The sequence below is a fragment of the Prionailurus viverrinus genome, chromosome A2, assembly GCF_022837055.1.
Source record: "Prionailurus viverrinus isolate Anna chromosome A2, UM_Priviv_1.0, whole genome shotgun sequence".
NCBI classification, from domain to species: domain Eukaryota; kingdom Metazoa; phylum Chordata; class Mammalia; order Carnivora; family Felidae; genus Prionailurus; species Prionailurus viverrinus.
In genome coordinates, this window is record NC_062562.1 from 153,084,740 (window position 1) to 153,110,587 (window position 25,848).

Here is a 25,848-nt window from a genome sequence, read left to right on the forward strand (position 1 = left end):
GAGGCCTCTTGATTGGGTATTTACTAGTTACTTCTTCACATCTATTATTTCATTTTCTCAACCGTCTTAAACTATTCTGTATGTTTCTGCCCTCTTTACAAACGAGAAAATTGCATTTCAAGAATAAGGAATTTTAAATGTGACGTCAAGGAAGAAAAAATAGAGCCTGATGTAGAAATGCAAATTAGGAAAGAACAAAGCCCACCCTGTTTCATTGGTTTCCTGTCCTAGTTCATTTCCGGAGGGGCAACACTGATTCAACTTCTGGTGGATTTTCAGGCTCCTTTGTTTTTGGAGGTAAGGCTAACAGAGAGGCCCAGCCGAGGACTAAGCCCTTTCTTTCGGCCGTTATCTGACATTGAGAGAATGACTGAGAAGGCCAAGACCGGGGTGGGCATGGCAGAATTGGTTCCCTCTACCAGACTGAAGACTGTGGCCTAGATCACGACGGGTGGATGAGAGGACACGTAGACTGTAGTGCCCACTGCTACTGCACAAGGACCCAGCATCTCCTCACTCGCTTTCCCCACAGCTGACAGGCTGGATTTACAGTACAGGCACTGTGGAGATGGGCGTCTCTAGCCCCTTGGGGGACACCCAGGGACGTGTATCTGATACCACTGGCTCTGGCTTCCTAACACGGCTGTACACCTGCCCTCTCCTGCCACTTCTGTCTTCTCTTGACTTGATACATCCCACTGGTATCAGCTGCCCCTGGCAGAGTGGACGATACTCAGAAATAACAGCAACGGTCAAATGAATTAGTGCAGGGGAGTAACTTGCCTGCTTATTAAGCATCTTGTGTGTGTGTGTGTGCGCGCGTGTGTGTGTGTGTGTGTACACAACATGCAAATGCTATTTGAGTGCATGTGTGTGTGCTTTCCAGGGAAATTCTTATTTTAACTATTTGGCCTCCATGTACCAGCACGTTGTTGAAGTTCATTCTTTGCAAGGGCAGAGATTTTTCAAATTTTTACTTCTGCTCTGTTGTTTCCTATGTGCTTACACTAGTACTGGCACATAAAGAGCTCTATAAATAAATATTTTGGAATTGCTGAAGTACGCTAGAAATATTAACAATATCTTGGTGGTTCCATGTATGCACGTTAGCAATAAAACCTGTGACCGAATCTCAATTTTGCCATTTATTTTCTGTGCAATACTGGCAAAGTTACAAAAACCCTCTAAGCCTCAATTTTGTTATCTAAGGGTTTAGGATAATAATAGTACCAGATCTTCAGGGCACTGTGGCATGATGGTGATGATGACGATTATTTCAATATCATATTTAATGAGCGTCTACCAAGTTTCAAGAACCATCCTCAATACTTCACATGTATCAACTTATTTAATTTTCAAACAATTCTATGAGCAGGTTTTATTTCCATTTTACAGATCAGGAAATAAGCACAGAGTCCTTCTGATGATTAGGTCACTATAAAGTGGTGGTAGGGATTTAAGAAAGGCATTGAGGACAGCATGTGGCTCATAGTAAGTGCCTCATGTATCATAGCTATTGTTATACAATCGATAGGCCTCAGGCTGCCTGGATATAGCCCAAAAAAGGGGGGAGGAGGAAGAGGCGGAGGAGCAAAATAACCGTCAAACCACCTGCGCCCGTTTTCATTTGGATCATACAAGCATTATAGATGTACGCACACAAATGCAAATACTAGTATTTCATAGTTTGGTAAAAAGTGTGCGTGTGGTGAATAAAGAAGGCTCAAACGTGGTGCAAATTGTGGTGGGCAAGGGTAGTTCTACACAGCTATGCATAATACAGACCAGCCATGGAACACTCTAATGAAACCCAACAAGAAAACCTCTATTTTAAAATAGTTTGAGGTCATTAGACATGTCAAGTGCAAAGCCAAGTCAGACACGGATGCCACCCTGTGGCCAGCCTCCCCTCACCACCACATCGCCAAAGAAGCAGCACACTCACCCTGAGGCTTGCTCCACCACCAGGTCAGGCATTCCGGGAGGTGTCCCTGCCTGCTGTGACAATACCATATCGGGGTCCAGAATAAAAATCTCATCTTGGGAAATCTCCATCACAAAGTGCAAATGTTCCTTAGGCAAGAAAAAAGAAGTCTGTCAGATGATGGACAGGACACTCAAACCTGACATCTGAAAAGTAACAGAACAAAGCATTCTTGGTCTTGAGGATATAATGGAAGTCTATGACATATCAAACGACCACACTGTGTTTTCAGAGGTCCAATCAGCGGACATCCGTCCCTGAAGCAACACTGTAGCAAGAGGCTGGTGAGGGGAAGAGCTGAATCCCTCTTGGTTTGGGGTTCCTACTTGACCAGGATCCTGTCAGGTACCACCAAGGATGGTCTTGCCTCTTCTTCCCAAATATCATCAAAGAAGCAACACCCCACATGCAGCTTGGTCCAGCATGAGTTGTGCAATAAGCTGAACCTGGATCCCCAGGACCTGGCCAGAGCCAAGTGGCATGATTAACAACTGATTGTATCACTGGATTCCATACCGTATTTTCTTCTTCTTCTTCTATTTTTTCAGGAGAATTTGGACAGTGGGAACACTTATTATCATTGGGCACAAGCATTTTTTTGTCTCATTATGGAACTCTGGGAATTGATGAGCTCCAAGTAGGTAGCATGAACATACACTTGAGGTGTCAAGCTTGCTAACTAAAATAAATTTAAAATGCCATAAAATTGGGCTAGGAAGTAGTAAAAGTAGCTGTGTGAGAGAAAATTTGGAGTGCAGGCTGGTGATAGTATCTACAAGCCTAGTTATTTACTGTACTCATTCGCAAGGTCAAGCAACATCATCTTGAGTCCACAAATCACAAAAAGTGTGAAGACAAATAAAAGGCTCATAGCTCAGTCCATGAGTACCATTCCAGGATTTGTAAATGTTTTAGTGTTTACATTATAAAAAATTCTAAGATTAGCCACCAATAAAGTATATTTATGTGGGAGTTTTTCGCTTTCACAGATAGGCTCAAGAAAGCTTACCTGAGATCTGTCTATTCGGTAAAAGCGATCAGCAGAAGTTGCTAGAAAAAAAAAAAACGTACACAGCATTCAGAGTCCTGTGACCTGGCATCAGATGTACAACCTTCTCTGCCATTACGCCACTCAAAAGCTTTATATTCCAACCATGCCGGACCACCAGCCAGTTCCTAAATCTATTTAGAAAAACAGGATTTCCATGTCTCTGCTACTGCTATGCCCTTCCCCCGTTCCGTATCCTCCCCTCTTCCCCCACCGCTAATCTTACTTGTCTCTTAAGGACCAACTTCTGTGCTGCCTCCTCTGTGAAACATTCCTCAATCCCATCCTCCCTACCCCAGACAGAATTCTTTGTTCCTGCCTTTATGCATATTTACATTGTGTTTATACTTCTTACAGAAACTATCTATCTTCACAAATAACTATGAGATATCTGCCTCTTTAAAGGTCTGTGTTTCATTGACTTTTTTATGTCTCCAGACATTAGCACAAGACCTTAAACAGAGCTGAGAGTTGGTACGTATTTATTAAGTAAATGAAGTTAGGGGGGAAAAATGTTCAGTAGCCAGACTTTCCAAGGAAGCGGTTCTCATTTTGAAAAAAATCTTGAAGGTGCTGAGCCAGGGACCACATCTGGTATTAAAGGATTCATTTCACTTCAAGACCGAGTCCCCTAAGCCATGTCTAAAGAAAGCCAAAACAGTAAAAATAATTATTTAACCACTTCTAAAAGAGACTGGGCTGCATCTGTGGTTTGAGGGAAAAACTTGCAAACTTCGGGTTTCTAGAAACTATTCTGATTATTCTTAATACTCCGAAGAATTATGTTCCTCCTCACCGAAATCTATCTAACAGATTCTATATATTATAAATAGATTTTCTACAAAGTACATAGTACTCAAGGGAATAACTCAAAATGCAAATAACCATTCAAAAATCATAAATATTTAATGAGTAGCTTCCCTCCAAAGGAAATGAGCTAAGAAACAAGATAATCATGGTTGCTGCCCCTTAAAAGCAACAGGGGAGTAAAATCTATCTGAGAAAGACTTGCTTTACTTTGTTCTTTGTAACCATGAATGCGATCACTTTTTAAAGGATTTTTATCTATGGAATTTAACTAATATCTGGGTTAACACTACCACCCACACTTGTAATTTCATCTAAGAATGTATACGGAATAGACTGGATATAGAACAATTCACAGACATTTTCAAAATTTTCTCAAATATAAGTTGTTTGTAGATTCAGGAAAAACAAATGATTGTGCTTCTCATCACAAGGGAATAAAGGAGCTGGAGGAGAAGTAGTAGAAATTATCTTCAGAGGCAGCTGACAAGCTATTAATGAAAACCTATGTCATGCTTCACACGGGTTATATCACTCACACACCCTGTCACACTCCTGTCCACATTTATATCCTCTCTGATGCATATACAGATCAACTAAAGAAATGTCTACAGTGAAAAACACATGTCCACACAGACAAGAGAGATACTGGGTAGTAGATACGCTGTAAGCAGGAAGTGTACGGTTATACGGGTAACTGGATAGAAAAGCAGGGTTAAGCAGCATCTAGGGAGTAAGTGATGCTTGCGATGTAAAGTGGACCCATTAACTGATTGGAAAATAACGAAAATATTATGCATTCAATAGGTCATGCTCAGAGGCACAGATCTGAATGCAACAGAGAGTTTCTACATTTTTGTAAAAATGTATACATCTTACTGAAATGATGGCTAATGAAAATATATGGAAGTTCCACCATAAGCAAACAACAGAGGAATTAGTACCTATGTACTAGATCCATCTACTGGTCTGAATTTAAGATAAGCATTCAACATGTTTTTGGAAAAAGGCGGGGGAGGGGGGCGCACTGAGAGGGAAATTTGGTGCTGTGAAGTTCAGCCCAAGCTCACCAATTTTCTTTGAGAAAAATGACTTCAGGAAAGTGTGTGGCAACACATCGTTTGGGATGCAAATGCCAACCCTGTAGGGCCACGTGAAGGGTTTCTGAATAATCCCTTGGAAAACTAGGGCCCATCCACTCCATCTATCAACGCATTGTCCTGCTGCTTCCACCATCCCACCACTCCATGAAATATAGAAACACTCACCATCTAGAAAGCACCACCGCGGGGAAAGTCTCTGGGCTGAGAGCGCCCTGGGAAAGGAGGTTTCGTGGTCCTGGAAAGAGACACATATATCCTCCTGACTCCATATGAATAACCTGAGGGATTTAACCACTGTATCATATCAACTACTTGTAGGAGTGAGCATCCTGTCCTAAACCAAATACTGGTGAGAGACCAAATCATATTTTTACTAGAAAGAGAGGCTCTGCTTTGAAATAAATTACTTCAATAGAACCTTTAAAACAACTCTCACATTAAACATCCAGGAAGGGGCACCTGGGTGGCTCAGTCGGTTAAGCATCCGACTTCAGCTCAGGTCATGATCTCACGGTTCGTGGGTTCGAGCCCCGCGTCAGGCTCTGTGCTAGCAGCTCGGAGCCTGGAGCCTGCTTTGGATTCTGTGTGTGTCTCTCTCTCTGCCTCTCCCCCACTCGTGTTCTGTCTCTGTCTCTCAAAAATAAACATCAAAACCATTTTAAAAACCATGCAAGAAGTTTTCAACTGTTCTGTTAAGCATCCGTAAGTGATATAACTGGGGACATTTACCTCCTTTAGGGAATTTCCTTCCCTTTGTGAAACTGAGGAACTAGCGGCAGCTGGCTGCCATTTACACTTGGGTTACGCGTGTAACAAAATGGGAAAGAATTGAGCCTCATCTCCTGGTGAGAATGGACTTATAGCATCTAAGAAACACAAGAGGCCATCCATATGCAGTATTGAATCTCCTTGTAACTAGAGTAGCATCTATAACACAGGACAATTTGTCTGCATGAAAGCAGAGAAAATCAATGCATATGTTGAGGCCATTATTACCTCAGCCTTATCCCACTGAACCTGCAGAGTAGTGGACAAGGAGGAAAAAAGTTTTACCAGGCTGGCTGATGACAATATCATCTGTCCAACACTGACTTAGCCAACGACATACTCATCCACCTTGGCATTCTCTAGCTTTCTCGCTTTCTCAGATGCCTGGTCCTCCCTCCCTCTCACGTGTGATCTCAAGGCCATCTGAGAACCATATTCTTCCCTCTAGGCTTAGACAAAAAGATTTTTTTCCTGTTCGAAGCTAACCACTTCATCTACTCTCCAGATTACCTTCTTCTTTCCTTTCGAACTTAGTTCTGTATTCTTAATGAAACCCTCTCCGCTACCTAGAAATTCACTAACTTTTCTGCTTTCAATGGTTCCCCCCAAAACAAATTCCCTTAAATGATCCTGTTATAGCTTTTGAAAATTAATCTTTCCTTCCTTGCCCTGCCAAACTCCTGACTCATGCTTTTAGTAACTCCTGCCTCCAGCTACCTCTTAACCATTTTGGCCCAATCTCTAGAAGGCTAGCTTCTGATGAGACATTCTTTGAAAGCTGCCCTTCCAAGAGATCACCAGGGCTAGCATCCTGCCTGATTTAATACTACTGTCAGTTCCCAAGCTTCTGAATATCTCTGAAGCTTTTATTTCTTACAAGGAATTAAGGCCACATCACAGAGGAACAGACTAGGGAACTGGCAGATTGAAAGCAGAAGGGATTATCTCTTTATGATTCCAAACTTTCAAACACTAAAAATCTCCCCTAAGAGAAACTCTTGTCAATGATAATTTAAAAATAAAAAGCACATTCTAGTTTACAATACATGATTTGGAGCATTCTATCCCTGGCTCATCATGAAATTGAAATCACTGACAGAAATAGGACAAATGAGGAGGGAGGCTAGATCTCTGTGGAGAAGGCATTGGGAGTTTGACCCACATTAGGATTTGAGATGTTCCAATATAGGGAGCATCCCTGGGGTGCAGATGATCTGGGTGTGGATGATCTGGTGTGCACTGAGCAGGGCAGGAGAAGGAAATGGGGATAATGTAAGAGGGACAATAAGAGAACCAATCGGAGGTTGCATTGATTTCCTTGGGGTTTTGACCAACAGTCCCTGAGGCCTCACTTGATCCTCAGGCAAAGCCTGTGCTTGGATCAGCGGTTCTCCAAGTGTGAACTGTGGAACAGCAGCAGCCACTGGAAACCTGTTAGAAATACAAATTCCCTGGCACCACCTAGAGTTACAGAAACTCTGGGAGTGGAAGCCAGCAATCTTTCAGGTGAAACTGATACACACTAAAGGTTTAAAAGCACAGGATTAACCAGAGGGATCCATTTTATTATTAGAAACCTTGGGTATATGGAATTTTTAATATGAATGGATTCTGCAAATTAAATTAATAACTTGATAAAGAAAACACTGGTCTCAGGTGTAATACCAAAATTTATATGTATGTATATAGAATTGATACAGCTATGGATACAGCTATAAATATATATGGATATGGATATATATACGGAGCTGTGGATACAGAGATATTGATCTCTTTTCTGAACTGGCTTTGCTGATTGCCCCAAATGAAATCTTGACACGTGCTCAGTACCTATTTGTGCGACAATTGTGTGTATCATTTTGAGAATTACATTTTGACACATGTGATATATTGCTTGACAGAAACTTAAAGTTCTTAATATATTTTTATAGAACATGTAAGGTTACCAACATGTCAGTTTGGTGTGACATGTAATGAGCCAAGAAATTTAAATGTGGCTTGAAATATTTAGTGACAACTATGAAAGCTACTAGGCAAAGATATTAAACAGAAGCATGGCTGTTTTCGCTAGAGATAAACATGGCTTAGACACCAAGGACAGTTTCTGAAACTGGATGTCAAATGTGCTTGCTATAGGGAGAGCAACACACACACACACACACACACACACACACACACACACATAATCCCATTTCCCTCGGGAAAAATGTACTCTGAAAGAACACAGAAATGCTGGATTTATCATGTTAAAAACCCAAAGATGGATAGTGTTATTGCTGGAGTATTCCAATTGGAGAATATTGTATATTATTTAGTCTAGGTTAATAAAATGCAGACTGATATATTGCCTCAGCCACGTGACCAGCTTCCCACATGCAGGTGAAGCAATATGGGTATAGCTGTGCACCTTTTTAGGTAGGAATGTCTGTGTGTTGGGAGTTTTATACAGGTGCTTGACTATTTATTTTATGTATTTTCTGTTCATTTCTTTTCTCTATGCCTTGATTCACAAGCATTTGCTACAACTCAAATCCCTTAAGGAAGTGTCATTTAAAGAGAATGTTACCAGTTTGCCCTGTGAAAACACATTGGCTGCCAGAGGACAGAGATCTTTCAAATATTTTAAATAGGTTCAAGTGGCTCTTCAAGTAAATTCAACAATCCTTAACTCCCTGAAATTTTATGCTAAATTCAGTGTGTCTGTGTGTATGTGCATTTTTCACTGCTTTCTACAGATTATCAAAGTGACCTGGAATCCCAAAATCTCACGGAAAAAAATGTCATTGAACAATAATGGGATACTTTCCTGGTCACCTGCATATTAAACAGCAGCCTTTCTTAGAAGGTGGTTAGAGGAGTGCAGGAAAGCCCTGACTTCTCTGACATAGCTCCCCTGAACTAGGTTTGCATCCTCTCCCTCCTTTTATAAAGCTCTTTCAACCTTGTTCGAAAAAAAAAAATCGTGAGCTCTTAAAGAGACGATTATTAATATAATGAGGTCCTATGTTAAAAGGCATTTGAATTCCAAAGTAAAAATGCAATTACTATCTACCTCATTCTGGGAAGGATTTATCATGCAATGCAATTAAACTCTTATTTCAAAATTTAACATGTCAAAAAGATACATAAAAGCCATCAAGTCTCAACAAAAATTTCCCCCTGGATCTAATGTAGTCCACATGTATAGATACATACAGATGAAAGGTCTCACTTGCATCACAACCCTAAAAGTTGGAAATTACTTGAAATCAGTGTTAAAATGATGTTTCGATGTGGCAGATTGAACAAAATTAAAGCACACCCACCAAATATACCAATAATCTATAAAATAAGGAACAAAGAAATCCAGCCACTCAGCATAACTGAGCACTAGGACATCTAAAAGACCGGAGGGAAAACAGCAGGTAAAGAGCAGGCTAGGGACAGGAAATCTGGTGGTGGCTGAGGTTGTTGTATTCCACTCAAGTTGAAAAACTGAGCAAAAAGCTACTTTTAGTGAGAAGTCTGCTTTGGGAAACTGATCTTGTGTGTACGTATGTGTTCTGATACGAGTTTGTTTATTTGTGGACACTGAAATTTAATTTATGTTCATTTGTATGAATCATAAAATATTCTTTCGGGTTTTTCCAGGCATTTAAATGTCTAAAAGCCATTCTTAATTCACAGGCTACAAAAGAAAAACAGGCAGCAGCCTGGATTTGGTACTTGAGGGGTAGTTTTTCAGACCTGGGGTTTCCATCATTACAAGACTGTTTGTTGTGTGATTACATTACATTTAGATTCAATGGAAATTGTCTTCCCCAACAGGTCCATTTTTATCTGACCTTGTGAATTATGTCAATTATGTCAAAATTTTGTAAGTGGAACTCAGGAGGGAGAGGTACCTTGAGTAAGGAAACTCCTTATATTGAATCTCATCCTAGAGATTCTTAAGATTCTTAGATCTCTAGACTACTCTAGAGATTGAGTAGTCTCAATCCCTAGACTACTAGGGATTTTTCACTAGCCACCCTTGAGTAATAAAATCCTAAAGACAGCAGTAAAGATAATCACACTATAAATTCTTAATATCGAAAAGTTAAGTCAACAGGCATAGTGGTGGGGTGGAAAACTCATTTTTGTAGGATGACATCATCAGACTAAGAAATGAGACAACGAAAGTGTTTCTGCCCTTGAGGTGTTTAGGAAAGGTAGATGTAAGATTGAGAAGCAATTAATAGTATAATCAATGGCCCAGGATCCAGCCTCAAATAGCAAGCCCAGAGGCAGTGGAATTCTGGTGGCCAAGAGCACCAGTCTGTGCACATGACAATCCCGGACTTTACTGCCTACTAACTATGAGATTTCCTATCTATTTATTCTGTACCTTGGATACCTCACTTGTAAAATGGCTACCCGAGTATATACTGTAAAGAGTTCTTCTAAGAAACAGATGAAAGGATATGTAAAATGCTTAACCCACTGGCCGGCACATGTTGATAGGCTGATATTATTATGCTACAGAAGTAATATTGGGGCAGCTGGGACTTTTTTTTTTTTTTAACCTAAACACCATTCTGACCTTTAATCACCTTTGGGACTCATGGAACACAAACCACATCTCAGACCAGATCATTCAGATGACGCTACACCAGCACAAAATTGTTTTATCCATAAATGTATTTGTGCTCGGAATGTGGACTTTCAAGAACAGAAATCGAACAGATTTGTATGAGAAGACACGCAAAAAAGAATGACATCAAACGGGGGCTGAAATCATGCTATTTTGGTTTGCTGCTTGCAGGGCTTTTATTCATCAGCGACCCAGCACCTCTTTTCACAGTATTAGAAGCTATAAATTGTCTTAAATACACAGTATCGTCTTTAACCCTGAATGCCTTCTGTCACCAACAGCAATATTTTTCAGAACACTTCTCTTTACCGCCCTTTCCCCATTCAATAGTAACTGTGTCTGATATTCACTTAGTTTCACCAAAATTGTTATCTTTTCATTCACTGATTTGGACTGTCAGGGGTCACGCGGCTCTATATTACTCTTATCCCTTTGATCACTCTTATCCCTATTTGATTTTTTCAGTTTTTATTTATTAAAGCTAATGAAGTGCAAGGTATGTGATGTGAGGGCCACAAAGATGAACAAAGCATGGATTGTGTCTCCCGAGGGTGTCCACTGCCCTGAGAAGCAGCCTGGATGCCCCAAGTCACCTTCTCATTTCAATTTTTGGAGTAGCTGTATGTCTGCATTGGCAGATTCCAACACCTTTTTTTTCAAGACACGGCTATTTTAATTGTGATTTTATTTCCTAGATACTGTCAAAAGCCACTGATTTTGGGAAGCGGATTTTGAGTTGGCTGCCCAAAGAACTGGAGCCTGGTAATAAAGATCGCAGGGGATATTAACAGGGAAAGCAAATGGAAGACTCAGCTCACATTTGAGAAGGCCCTTTCCTTTCGGGTCTGAAATGTGGGGCTAACAGTCTCTGGCCCTAGGTAACCATACGCTGATATACAGCTAAGACGTGCTGAGAGGCACAGTCCCGAATCATACGGGCCACTCACACGGGGCCATGATGTCAAACAGAGCAGAATGGTGTTGGCTCTTGCTGTCCTTCAATCCTTCCTGCTACTTGAAGCCCTCCACCTCCTGCCCCTGCCCTGACTCATCGCCCATCGTCTGCCACTAAAGGGTATGAAACAATAATCTCAACCGTCAACTACTCAGTGAGTAACCATTTGGTGACTGGTAAACCTTCCTTCCTTTCCTCCTTTTTACAATATGTTCTTTTTTCACTTCGGAGAGTTTTACATCAACATAACTCTACTTCTGTATTCCTTGGTGGCTCTGTACTGAATAAAACCTAGACCACCAGTCTTTTAATGTTGTTGTATCTACTTAATAGTCTATATTTGGCAACATTTCCCCTTAGAAGTATATATGTATGGGAGAGATTATATCAAATTCACAGAACCATCCTCTTGGTGTTAGGGTTACCTGGCCACTTCCACAGAGTTCATTTAGGAATATTAGGCTACTGTCTCATTCGGTAGGTTGATTTTAAGCCATGTTCTTGGGGCACGTCCCGTGTGTCATTAAGAAGGTTGTATGATCTAGCCCCTGTCCACTTCTCCTAGCATCTAGCCCCACTACTCTTTTTTTTTTAATTTTTTTTAATGTTTATTTATGTTTGAGAGAGAGAGACAGAACGTGAGCGGGGGAGGGCAGAGAGAGAGGGAGACACAGAATCCGAAGCAGGCTCCAGGCTCTGGGCTGTCAGCACAGAGCCCGACACGGGGCTCAAGCTCATGAACCGTGAGATCATGATCTGAGACGAAGTCAGAGGCTTACCCAACTTAGCCACCCAGACGCCCCTATCCCCACTACTCTTCCTGAACTTCCTCTCCATTACCTAAAAGTGAGCTGTAAATGAGCGGTAGCTCTGAGAATTTAAGTAAACTCTCAGAATTACCCAGCTATTTAGTGGTGCAATTCAAACACAGGCCTCTTGTACTTCAAAGCTCATGGTCTTATATACTTAGTTTTATGGCTTTTAGAGGAATTACTGGGGGTTTTGAGGGGTGGGTGGAATTTATGCAGGTCAAGTTTGAGAGAAGTTGTTTTTTGACTCGGCTCAAGCAAAAACATGAAGAAATTTGAAATGATCAAATGGTTCCTTTGACTATGGCACTGAAGGATTTTTCATAGTTTCAGCCTTCATTAACTGTCAAACTAATCTGTATTTCTTATCAGAGTTCACTGCCTGGTAACTCAGAATTTTTCCTCTCTCAAATTCTCTGGTCACATTGCTTGGGCACTTTCCATCCCCACGTTTCCATGTGCTTAAGAATCCCACCTAAATATGGCAATCAATGAGTACAGTGAACCACAATCCAGAGAGGAGAAACTGAAACAAAATTCATGTAAGTAACATTATGATTACATAGTGTAAGAGAAGTTTGCTGTAAGAGTTACCTGGTTGCAATTCTCAACTCCATAGGAATGCCCAATATTAACAGGTTGTTTAGCATGTGACATGATTATCACTTCTGTTACAACTTTATTTTCAAATCTGCACAACTATGCTTACGGCAATTTTGTTTAGAAAAACAATGGCAAAAACTGTATATAACCTAAATTTCTATCCAGAGAGACAGTGTTAATACATACCATGGAATAGAGTAGTAGTTTTAAAAACTGAGTTAGAGCTTCATTTATTAGCAAAGCATAATCTCCACGGTATATTACTGTTAAAAATAAGTACAAAGAAGGCAAGTCCATTTTTATCAAAAAGAGAAAAACCAAATATGTATCCAGGTATGCCTGTGTTTGTATAAACTTGCAGAAAGGTACCAAAAGGTGCACACTAGAAAGGTGTGGTCCTAAGCTCTACTTTGAGTGGAGATTTAAAAACCAAAGAGAAGTCTAGAATTATACATAATCGGAAAATTAAGATAAGCCAAGATCATAAAATCTGTCAGACTTCACTACTCAAGTAGCTAATGGAAGTCAAAGAGGAATACCTTGAGGACATTAGTATCAAAGACCAATGCCTATGTGGATGGATTAAAATTGGAGCAGGAATAAAGAGATGATTATTGACAAATAATTCACAGTAACTTAAAGCCAGGGTCCATAAACTTCTTCCTACGCTGACATTCTTCACTACTGACGGACCACATTCGTGACTAGGTGACCACGATTCAGATAATTCCTACATCTTGTCTATCTACATCCCTTTCTCTCCTACTCAAAAAAAAAAAAAAAAAGAAAGAAAGAAAGAAAGAAAGAAAGAAAGAAAGAAAGAAAGAAGGAGAGAGAATCAAAATACAAGTGATAGTATGGAGGTAATATTGAATTTGAAATAATTTTGTTTGAAATTAACTGGTATCGCTAACACGTTGCGGGGGGTGTACCTCATATCACGTCAACAGCTCACCATATCCTCACACTGGGCCTGGCACACAGGTAGAGCAGGTGGCCCTGGCATTAGGGAATCCTGAATTTAGGGGCGGCAGGAGGGTGGCCAACGGTGCAGTGCAGACTATAAGTCAGACTGGAGCTGAAAAGGGGAAGTGAGAAAAACAAAACAGCCCCTCACAGGAGGGCGAATATTGGCCCCGAGGGCAGACCTGGGCTTCATGGACCCTCTAGGGTGAACACGGCAACATCCACGTCACTAAACAAGAGTGGCCGGGAAGATGTTGGCTTTGTGAATGCTGCGCATGAAAATAAATGTAAAGAGACTCAATTTCTGATAGAAGCAAGAACGAGCTTAAAAACATGCACCTTTCGAAAGCAATCTGGCTGTAGACAGTTAAGAAATGCAATTGTGTGAATGTAGCAACACTGCACGGGAGATTCACATGATGAACCTGACAATGCCACCGATGCTTCTGGTGCTAATTCAGGGCTTCTAGTCTCTTCGGTCCTCTCAAACGACATCATCAAATCTTCGATTCATCAAAGAGATAAGATACTTGCTCATTTTATGTTCTGGTATTTTCTTCATATAAATGGTGTGACGTAGAGGAATATGACTGTCCTTGTCTTGTAACGCAGGCTGCATCGTGTAGCCCTGGACATCCCACGCTCCTCTCTACTTTAAGTGTAATAATCTCCTAAAATTGCATGCTCCTTCAATGAATAATATTAACAGATTCATTTCAAAACAATCCCTGATAATATGAATTTTTTAAATGTATGCTAATGGCAAACCAGTTTCTCATGCTAAAAATACAGCCATGTGCACAAAAGCAAACCTGTTATTTCTCATACATATATATTTTTGAAAGTCAACTGGCATCAATTACATGTAATTGATAAGGAAATTATCTGAACCACTATTTGGCACGCATATGGCAAACTTGCCCTTAATTTATATTCAATTACTCATAGCTGATGCACGCATAATTTAATGAAGGCACAGCAGCCCCGTTACACACTCCAGTAGTTAATTCAATTAAGCAGTATTCACCTAGCATCTAACTATACTTTCCCTGTGAAGGAATGTTTTTTTCCTTTCATACAACTTAGGGAAGATGGAAGAGGCAAAGAGGCAAACCAGAAGTCCCTTTGGGCTGGGAATCCTTGCTTTATTCAATAATGTCCAGTCAATAACCACTTTACTTTTACATTGATCATCTTCTGGCCCAACCCATCTATTCATTTTTTTTTTCTCCATTCATCACCAAGTTGTATAAACATGTCTCTTCATCCTTGGTGAACAGATCCATGAGGGATGGTTACAAACACATGTTTAAACATCTCCATCCAACTATAATCCCAATTAATAGACTTGCTACTATTATTTTTATCTTTCAAAACTCTTTGTCTTCAGGGCGCCTGGGTGGTTCAGTCGGTTATACACCTGACTCTTGATTTAAGTGCAGGTCATGATCTCATGGTTCACGGGTTAGAGCCCCGCTTTGGGCTCTGTGCTGACAGCGCAGAGCATTCTCTCTATTCCTGTCTCTCCACCTCTCCCCTACTCATGCTCTCTCTCTCTCAAAATAAATTTTTTAAAAATTAAAAAATAAGCGACCCTTCCTCCTCAAACCTACTTTACTATAGCTCCTACAGCAGCAGAAATAGAAATGGGATGCCCATTTCCAAAAGTAGCTTTGAAAAATGAAGAAATAATGATGGTAGTAGAAGATGAAAATGAGAGATATTCAAACATTTTTATGAGCCCTTCCGTGTAAGAAAGTCCTCTATCCACAACAACTACTGTGTGCATGTGTCATTAGCAGTATTGCCTTCACTTGCAACAGACCTGGCCCCAGGCAAGTCTTATTTTAATTCTTCATTTGATCCATCGCTGACAGCTTTGATCTAGCTTGAAGGAACAATACTAAGTTCCTAGCTAGCCTCTGTCCTTCTCTAAGACAAGATAAATTAATTCCCAGGATGACTCCTTTAAACTTGTTTTAACCCATCCATTGAAAGACTTCTAAAATCCAGAAAACAAATTAAGGAGAAAGAGGCTTCAGAGAAAGGAGAGAGATGAATAAGGATAGTCAATATGAAGAGAGGAGAAACAGATCAAGTATTTGTGGGCGAAGGCTGTCTGTCTAGGATAGCCTCTGATGGCATATATAGATCTATCTCCCAGAAGATCACGTAGTTATGTAAAGTGGGGGAAAAGGATCAGAGGATGAACAAATTGACACAGACTCAGATGTGACCAAGAGTTTTTTCTTATGGAAGTGACAGACATTTCTAAAGGATGAAAGAACTTTCTAAAAATGTTCCATCTATTTTGAAATATTCCAGCCATTCTGGTGTTAGTTTTAAGGAAATTAATTCTTTTTAAAAATATTTTAGATCCTTTTTTAAAATGTTTATTTCTTCTTGAGACAGAGAGGCGGGGGGGGGGGGGGGAAGAGAGAGATTGAGAGAGAGAGCGAGCAGGGGAGGGGCAGAGAGAGAGGAGTCACAGAATCTGAAGCAGGCTCCAGTCTTGGAGCCATTAGCACGGAGCCCCATTCGGGGCTCAAACTCCAGAATTATGAGATCATGACCTGAGCTGAAGTTGGACATTTAACCCACTGAACCACCCAGGTGCCCCTAAGCAAATTAATTCTTAAGAAGAATCACCTGGACGGATTCCTTTTTTGCAGCTGCTTTTGAATCCTATTGTTTTTTTTTTGTTGTTTTTTTTGTTTTTTTTTTTACAGCTCAAATTGTTAGCTCATAATATTTTGGAAGGCACGCTCCTGTGCGGCAACTACATCAGTACCTCATGGAGCACTACCCAGGGGAAATGGGAAACTAAGTGTCTATAAAAAACCCTAACTCTTCCTGGTTCTATTACCTATGGTTCTCTGTTTATTCTTCTCTGCCATATCCACAGATGCCTCTATTTTCCTGCACTATTTTTTCTCTTCCTGCTCCTTTTTCTTTTCCTCTTCTCATCTAGAACTTACATCTGCCCGTGGTCCCCAGTCATGTCCTGAGAGCCATTAGAATGACTCAGAGCTTCTCGAGGCCCTCACTGTTGACAGTAGGGGGACAGATAATTCCTTGTTGTGTGAACGGGTGTCCTGTGCCTTGTAACGTGTTTAGCAGCATCCCTGGCCTTTACTCAACAGACTCCAGCAGCACCACCTCTCCTAAATGTGACACACAAAAATGTCCAAATGTCCCATAGAAAGGAGCAAAATCTCCCCCTTGTTGAGAATCGCTGGAACAGTTGCGTCCACTTCTGCTCCTTAGCTTAATGACTTGGGGTTAAAATGGGATATGTGAGGACCAGGGCGGCAGCAGAGAAGGAATTATCTCATAGTCAGGTGGCCTCAAGAGGCATTTCTATCAACTAGGTAGGCAGAGTTCAATTTCTCTCTGACTTCTCCTTTATCTGTGAAGCTCAGGAATATCCTGAATCTGCCAGCACCGTGCATTTTGCTTGTCTAACTTATGAGTTACAGGTTACAAGAGATGCCATTAAGATGGAGGGGCTTTGTATTCGGGCCTCAGAGACAGTGCAGGCAGGGATTTTCAGCAGGCTATAAATATCCAGCACATTCTTGGATAACCCATAATGCCTTGTTAGGTTAATACAAGGTGTCATTTTTGAGCCTTCGTGCTTTGTTGGCAATTCGCTCTGAATTTAGTAAAAGAAGAAACCAAAGCAATGACATGCTTAAATGGCTAGGAACTGCCACATGCCTCGCTAATAAGGTGACTTGGGCACTCATACGCCTTTCCAAATGCTGTGCTTTCTCTTGAGTTTTTCCTAGCCTTAGAAAACAGCTAAAATGCCAACTGCCCATTAGTGAGCTGATAGGAATTTCTGAAGTTGTTTTTTTTATTTAACTTACTTGTATTTATTCATTCCATCACAGTTAATTCTCCAAGTTTATTTAGTGCCATCTCATCCACAAAAAAGTCCATTTCAAAGCATTTAAGACATTCTGACAGGTCTCTCTCTCTTACATCACCCCCCACACCCCTATACCAAGACAGACTACAGAGTCTGACATGATCAGTTTCTGCATTAGGAAACAAAGATTTAGGGGCGCTCGGGCAGCTTAGTTGGTTAGGCATCCAACCCTTGGTTTCGGCTCAGGTCATGATCTCACGGTTTCATGAGTTCAAGCCCTGCGTTGGGCTCTGGGCTGGCAGCAGCACGGAGCCTGCTTGGGATTCTGTGTCTCCCTCACTCTCTGCCCCTCTCCCGCTCACAGTGTCCCTGTCTCTTTCAAAATAAACTTAAAAAAAAATCTTAAAAAATATCACCTGCCAGTTTAATCATTTCCTGCCAGTTGGTTTGGTCACTTTCTTCTTAACACTAATAGCACCTCAGGGTGCCTGGGTGGCTCAGTTGGTTAAGCATCATAGCGTGCCTTGATTTTGGCTCTGGTTATGATCTCATGGTCATGGGATTGAGCCCTACAAAAAGCTCTGAGCTGATAGCATGGATCCTGCTTGGGATTCTTGCTCTCTGCCCTTCCCCCACTTGCACCCTCGCTCTCCCGCAAAATAAATAAACATTAAAAAAAAAAAAGCTAACAGCACCTCTATCCCATGGTTTTTGTACACATCCTCAGAGTATTTTAGAATCCAGTCTCCTTCATCCCAGCCTCTCAGCAGCAATGACACAATTCACCGTTTCCTCCTTCTCTAAGACACATTTCACTCGTGGCTTTCATGATACCACCTTCGACCCATTAGTACATGGTGTTATGACTTCAAGCCCTCCTCTTTAAACTCTCCCTGGGTGATGTCCTCCAGCTTCATCATTTAAATACCATCCGTTTCCTAACGATGTGCAAATTTCTATCTCCAGGCCTGAATTTTTCGAGCTTTAAAATGTGTACATCTAATTTCCTACACACCCAAACCTCTTGGATCTAATAGGCATAACAAAATCAGTGTGGCTAAAACAGAACTCTCTAGGGGCGCCTGGGTGGCGCAGTCGGTTAAGCGTCCGACTTCAGCCAGGTCACGATCTCGCGGTCCGTGAGTTCGAGCCCCGCGTCAGGCTCTGGGCTGATGGCTCAGAGCCTGGAGCCTGTTTCCGATTCTGTGTCTCCCTCTCTCTCTGCCCCTCCCCCGTTCATGCTCTGTCTCTCTCTGTCCCAAAAATAAATAAACGTTAAAAAAAAATTAAAAATAAAACAGAACTCTCTATTCACCACCCCTCTCACTCACTCCTCCTCCTCCTGACTGCCCAAGATCCCAAGCAAACAAGTACATTCATCTTCCCCCAACTCCTTCCCTTAACCAGCTCTCCTTTGTTCCACTCAGGAAATTTCCTCACCACCCTCTCCCTACTCTCTGGCCATGTTAATTCAAACAGTCTCTCTCACTTAAGCTGCCTGTTCAGTGAGCATATCTTGGGCTTAGACCCTAGATCTTTTTTCCACTCCTCCCTTAATACCCAAAGGCCCCTGATTTTTATAATTCCGCAAGGAGGGGTGGGGGCACGTAACACTCCAGACACTGAAGTTTGGCCACTGCATTGGCTAGCCTGTATGGTCAGTGCATAAAATCTTCTGAAGTGACATTGATAATACAACAGTTTTGACACCCAAGTTTGACTTGACTGCAAGCAAACAAAAATACAGCAAACTTCTGATATAGTCAATAAATACCACTAATTCTTCTGCATGTTTTTGTTACCAAATAATAAATGAAACAACCACCTCCTGATCTCTGCGCAAACATACAAACGTGGTGTAGAGAAAACACAGTACAAAATATCTACCTGTCACAACTCTCACAGCAAAATAACTATATCAAATAAGCCAGAATAATAAATAGTATTGGTCTCATAAAACTAGTTAGAATAAATATCTGAAATGTCTAAATAAAAACGCAAAGATGCAAAACATCCATGAGAAAAGAGTACAAACTCTTTAAAAACACAAACAGACTCGCAAAATCTTGGGTAATAGGTCAATTTTTAAAGAGCAGAGATCAGTCCTAGCCTCTAAAAGTACTGAACTTTTAAAAATAAAATGAAACTGAAATAGTGGCTTTAGGTAAATATGCAAGTAGCTACCAGGAGGAATGTTGTGCTCTATCTAAAAATAAAGTGGAAATTTGCCCTTTCGTGGTTGATAAAAAGCAGTCTCAGAACTAGAGTTGGTTTTTTTTTTTCCTCAACGTAAACACACCCTAAGTGAATTCCTATCCCTTTTATTGCAGCCAGATGGAAGAAAGGACTCTTGAATAGTGGGGTACTTTGTTTGAAACTTAAACCCACAAACAAACAAGAACACCAAGACTATTTCTGTCATTAAGCATCAGGATAATTAGGCTGCCTGGAACGAGGGCATGATTCACTGGCAGGAGGAGAAGCTACCAACATGTTACAAGGTATAAAGTTTTTAAACATTGTTGTTTACCCAAAAAGATATTCAGGTGCAAATTTCAGGTGCAGCATAAAAGAAACCAAAAACAAATGTGAGGTGCTAAACCAGGATTCACAGATTTAGACATCTTTAAACACCTGTCCCCCCACATGGAGTTATAAAAAGGTCTAGGACAGGGCATTTGGAGGGAGTCTTGGCATGCTCTGACTCCCACACACCCTCCCGCAGGGAAGGGGACTGACCTCTCAGAGAAAAGGACTTTACCGGGACTGCTCAGAGCTTTGAGTTTGCCCCCCGTAGTCTGGGGTATACTGCGCAATGGGATCTGAACCGTGCCTGAGAAATCTAATTTCTAAGAGGATGGCTGGAGAGGCCTGTACAGCAGAGTAGGGGCAGGGAAGTGGGGAGGTAACAGCCCTCCCAGAGACTGTTGGGGCAAAGGATATCTGAGTGTTCTCCTGTGGACTTGATGTGGATCACGAGAGACAGGCAGGCTGGGTTTCTTAGATCCTGTCCAAAAGACCAGGATGCACCAGTCAGACTGCATTTTAGAACATCTGCTTGATGGTTGTGGGAAACAGAGAACTCACTTTCCTGGTTGTGAAGAAGACACATGCAGCCCTGGTTGCTAATGGCAGCCATCTTGGACACGGAAACATCTAGTTCAGAGGTGAAATTGACAGAAAGAAGAGAACAGAGCAGAAAGACCAGCAGAAAAATGGAGCATGAAGCATGGCCAAACCGTACGTTAAATCCACCCTTGATCTGAACTTTTTTGCTGATGTGAACTAATAGACACTTTCCCCGTCAAACTAGTGTGAACTGAGTTTCTAATATTTGTCATTAAAAGCACTTCATTTTATAATCTTTTCTAAATGATATGGGAGAAAGTTCACAATCCAAATTTGTGCTATACTAGGATTGTCCAAAACCAGGAAAATGTAAAAGAATCAGAATGTCCACTTCACTTGATTCTTAGAGTAAACTCTATCCCTAGGGAAGATGTGGCCTCTAATCCAAATGAAGCATTGATTGAAAGATGGACCTTCTTTTTTGGGGGATAAGGGGATAAAAAAAAAGAAGGGGGTTCAATTATGTGTTACCTGGTAATGAACTCTCTGGGAGCCAGAAGAAACTGACTGCAGGTCCTAATGGGAAAATGGGAAAAAAAAAAAATCCATACCTTAAAATGAGTTTTAACAAGTTGTCTCTACCACTCTATCAACTGAACGCCCAATTTAATATTATTAAACTCAGCTAGAAAATATCTAACTCTTCCAAATTCATCAAGGTTAAACAAAGAAGATAATGCCCAAATAACAAAAGCATACCAAGCTGGACTGAGAGAAGAAAGGCCATTTAGCTACTGAAATCTGTAAATTTTAAATGGTTTAGATGTGATAGAATGGTTTAGATGTTTAGTGATAGAATGCCAAGGATCGAGAAGACCAAAAGTAAAAAACAGCCCATTTTAATAAAAAAGAGGTCATATTTAACTTGCACCTGAACTTTTGGCTTATGAAGAAAGTCTCTAAAATCCCTCTAAGTACTTAGGAAGAATTTATTCATCTTAGACCTAATACAAACTGTCACAGTAATTGTGTTTATACTGAGAAGTACTAGGCAAACATGGGTTTTCATAGTCGGCGAAGAGAAAATCGTTGGCCACCTTTGCATTATCACGAAGTGCAAATTAATAGGGTTGAAACTAATGAGGTTTTGCTGGCAGATTCTGAGAGCCTGAATCCCTTTATAAAGTTTTATAACTAAGTTGTCACCGTGGTCATGTCCTGAAGGTTTCCTTGTTAATGAGTGTAGTGATTCTATTTACAGATGTCAGCAATCCTAGGTTCCTTTGTCTCCATACCTGCTTCCCACGGGGCTTTACCAACTTACTCTCTGTGCCCAACTTAGTTTTAAAATTTCTCTTTGAGTTCATTCATTATTTTTTTTAATCCTACTTTTAGTTGAATATTAGTATTATAAGCATGCTAATAAGTTAGTTTTCAACAAAGTCAATCCATCAGTCATGTAGTTTGCTACTGTGAAATCTCAAATTACCTATGAGTTAAAAAAAAAAAGGTTTGGTATCATTTATGATTTGCTTTTTTATTGCAGGTTTTTTGAGTGAGGTTGCACAATAGCATAAAACCATTATTTTGAAAAATGAGACATTTTGTGTCCCAGGAATATTTATTTGGGCCTGAGTCACACTCTACAAAGTCCACAAATTTTAACATGTTAAAGTTATCCTTGGTAAAAACAGCCGAATGAAACCACAAGGGTAAAATTTGTTGACTTTTCTTCTCTCACCCATATCAGTATTCAAAATCTGGTATCTACATCAAAATATATTGTGTTCACAATTCCATTTCTGTCCTTAAAAATGGTGAAGAAAAAAAGTCATAATTTTTCACCTTACTTTATGCCTTCTGCCTGTATTTATTTCTATCAGGAGAAATAGAATCTAATGTTCAAAGCTAAGTGGCTACAATTTGAAGGGATTTTAAGTTCTATATATCTTCTTTATTTGTGATATTTACTTATGTAGAATGTGTTGTCTAGAAGGGAGTTGTTCATCTTGTGGTATCTATCATAATTACCCAGTAGCTTTAAAAATAGCAATGTCTAGACCACATCCAGAAAATAAATGTTTTAATGTGCATCTTTCATCAAAAAAAAAAAAAAACCAAAAAACAATGAAAGAAGTGATTGTTTATGCTTTCGCCATTTGTAGAATAAAGACAGGGAATACTCCCCGTCAAAGTATTGCAAGAACAATCAGTGGCCACTGCAGGGATGGCTTTGGGTCCCTGGCTTTGCTGGTGCGATTCAAATTCATGAGAATGCGATTTATGAGGTCTCCTCCATTGTCTTCCTCTATGGTAAGCCAGATTGAGGGAAAGAATCGAGAATTCCTCTGTGTTCTGACACAAATTTCTCTGAGGTATAGAAGGTTTTTCTTTCCTGTAGAAGTTATATTTTTAAAAAATGTAGCGATCTCTGACAGAAGCCTGTGCTAGATACAAAACATTAAACCACCTAACTCTCTGTTTTCCTTCATTATTCATCAGGGCCCTTTGAAATTCAATATAGCTCAAAAAATACAGATACACAGTGTGGCAAGAAGACAAGAAGTTCCAAGCTATAGTTATGGATCACACTAGAGCAACCTTCTTTCCCATTTCAACCACGGGAGGAGGGAAAATAGCAGTGGGGGCTGGGGAGAGAGACGATCTGGTCGATGCTTAAAAGACAAGGACACCACGTTTCCATTTCCTTCTCAAATGCATCATTTCAGAAGCAAATATATATGGTTGGTAATTGCTTACAGAAATGGAAAACTGAGAGTAAACAATTGGCTAAAGAAACTCACCTCCTGTAGGCGATCTATGTACATACGGCAAGTCTCCAAGTCACAGTCTCCACGCACAACTAGAATACCCAGAGGGATAGCTAAGGGTGAAGGAAAGAGAAAAGTCTAAAATAACATATTTGATTTTTCTAGATTGGCAAAATGTGTTTCTTATGGTTAAAAAAGTATCTCAGAAATGTAAGTAGTGTTTTGGACATTTCATTATCCAAAATTCTCCTTAAACCTTCCTTGTGACCCAGTCTCTTTATTTCTGCAGTCGTCCTTCCCTTCCTTGCATGATCTGTGCTGTCCCTGGCCACCTGGCCAGCCTTCCTTTTGTCTTGGTGGCCCAGGTATGGAGGGTAATGTCATGGAAACGGTGGACTGGCAGGACCAGGAGGGGGCTCACAGCCAGCTAATCATCAATGCCTGCATTTTCAATAGTCAATGTACCACCAGAGAGTAATTTAAAAATCATGATTCTGGACACTTACCCCCTTTCCCTCCTGAATGCATGGGGCTTAGTCTTTCTGTCAGTTTGCAATGGTTCCCTATTCAAGAGACTCCCTCCCGGAGGTGCTGCCACCTGCTGGCCACCACCAGAACTAAATAGGCATAAAATGTTTAAAAAACAAAAACAAAAAAGCTCCTAGAAGGTTTACAGCTTAAAAATCCAACTGATCTTAAAGACGGCCAGTGTAAACATGATAGCAACAGGGCTTCAGGAAACAGGAAAAGCTCTTATGTGCCTTAAACACCCTATATATTTAGGAGGTGGTAAATGTTATACAAGGACTTTGATGGATAGAACTTTCCTCCTCAGATATAACCGTAAGATTCCTGCAGTACTGAAAAACAGCCTCCTTCCCCAAACTTAAAAAAATGTATTGCTTATTTCTAATTTTAAAAGTATGGTGACACTATTAAATCTATAACATAACAAAAAAACACCCTTCAAAATTTTGAATTAACCAACTAGAGACTGGCAAGCACATGATATGCCAGTGGTATTCACTGAAGATTTTCTAAACTCTTTCACTCACTGACTTTTTAAAGCCTCATCATCAATAAAGGTCTGAAAGCGCAAAACAGGAGAGCATTAAAAATTAACAATAGAGAAATAAAATACATTTAAAATGTATGGAAAAATCTTGAGGAACTCGCAAAGCAGTAGAGAAGACATGCAGATACACAAAAAATGATAACTGTAATAGGGTATATAAAAGTATGAGCTTAGTCATTTGAAAACTACAGGACAGAGGGACTAATTCTTGCCTAAGGGCAGTTTTAGGCTCTCCATAAGATATGAAGCCCCGCTGGCTCTTTTAGTTAGAGAAGCGAGGGTAGTCTAGAGATAAAGAAATCACTTGTTTCTCGGTATTACCTCCTAGACTGGCAACCTGGAGGAACAGGGTGTGGTATGAACCTCTCTAGTGGAAACCACGTCCTGCATACGTAAGTCTTGAAAGCATCCATCATCTTGTAGAATTATGTAGGCATATGACTCAGTATGAACTCTCTCATCAGGAATGCTCATTTGCCTTCACAACCATAATGTCTGGTAGAGCCACGTTAGACATTCAGAAAAAGTTTATGAAAAGAGGGAGAAGGGCTTAGAGCGTGTTCGAGCGTGAAAGAGAAAGTATGTCTTTCAGGGCTAAGTCAGCTTTCCAAGGGAGGCAAAGAAACAAAGGTTTGGAGCAGGAGAGGGAGCATGTACTGGACCCGGGGCTTGCCTTTACCTGTTCTTTCAGAAGCTAAGCAAGACAGTCAGTAGGCAAAAGCGTGAGGAGCCCTGTAAAGTGTCCCATGTTTGGAGGAAATAATAATCTGGAGAAATACCTTGTCTCTTTTCTTTGAATATAAACAGAAACATCAGAAAAGTCATTAGTATGGTTATCATGCATCTTTAAATGAAATGGAAGGGAAATTCAGTGAGGAGATTCCTAAAAGTACTGATTAAAGTAATCATCCTCAGCTAACCTACATAGGTTACCTACTGAAGTAAGGAGAGAATAAAGATTTCTATCACTTGAGGAGTGAGGAAGAAAATCTAGAATTTTTGCCTAGAAGTCAGTCAAATGTTGTGAAAATGAAATATAGCCATAACTAACATGATATTATAGCCCATGTTAGAATCTTGTTCAGTGATGTTTACTCTCTGTTTTTAATTTTTTTAATGTTGATCCATTTTTGAGAGGAGAGAGACAGAGTGAGAGCGGGGGAGGTGCAGAGAGAGAGGCAGACACAGAACTCAAAGCGGGCTCCAGGCTCTGAGCTGTCAGCACATAGCCCAACACAGGGCTTGAACTCACCGACTCACGGACTGTGAGATCATGACCGGAGCCAAAGTCGGCTGCCCAACTGACTGAGCCACCCAGGCTCGATGTTTTCTCTTAATTTCAAACGTGCCAACGTAGAGAAATAAAATCTGATCAATATCATCTATTTACTTGAATTAAGAGAC

The 25,848-nt window shown here is 40.5% G+C and overlaps 1 protein-coding gene across 3 annotated transcripts in view; it reads right to left on the reverse strand.

The window, feature by feature from the left end:
• DGKI (diacylglycerol kinase iota) overlaps nucleotides 1–25,848 on the reverse strand; it is a 455,508-nt gene that overhangs the window by 83,833 nt on the left and 345,827 nt on the right. For 2 of the 3 annotated variants that reach the window (XM_047850206.1, XM_047850208.1), the window contains 5 exons: nucleotides 23,403–23,482; nucleotides 21,130–21,174; nucleotides 5,108–5,177; nucleotides 2,994–3,034; nucleotides 1,946–2,073 (listed from right to left, as the gene is read on the reverse strand). In XM_047850206.1, coding sequence (XP_047706162.1) covers nucleotides 1,946–2,073; nucleotides 2,994–3,034; nucleotides 5,108–5,177; nucleotides 21,130–21,174; nucleotides 23,403–23,482 — 364 coding nt within the window. Of the gene's footprint in view, nucleotides 1–1,945; nucleotides 2,074–2,993; nucleotides 3,035–5,107; nucleotides 5,178–21,129; nucleotides 21,175–23,402; nucleotides 23,483–24,330; nucleotides 24,364–25,848 lie in introns of all 3 variants that reach the window. The other variant, XM_047850207.1, reaches the window with a different exon arrangement.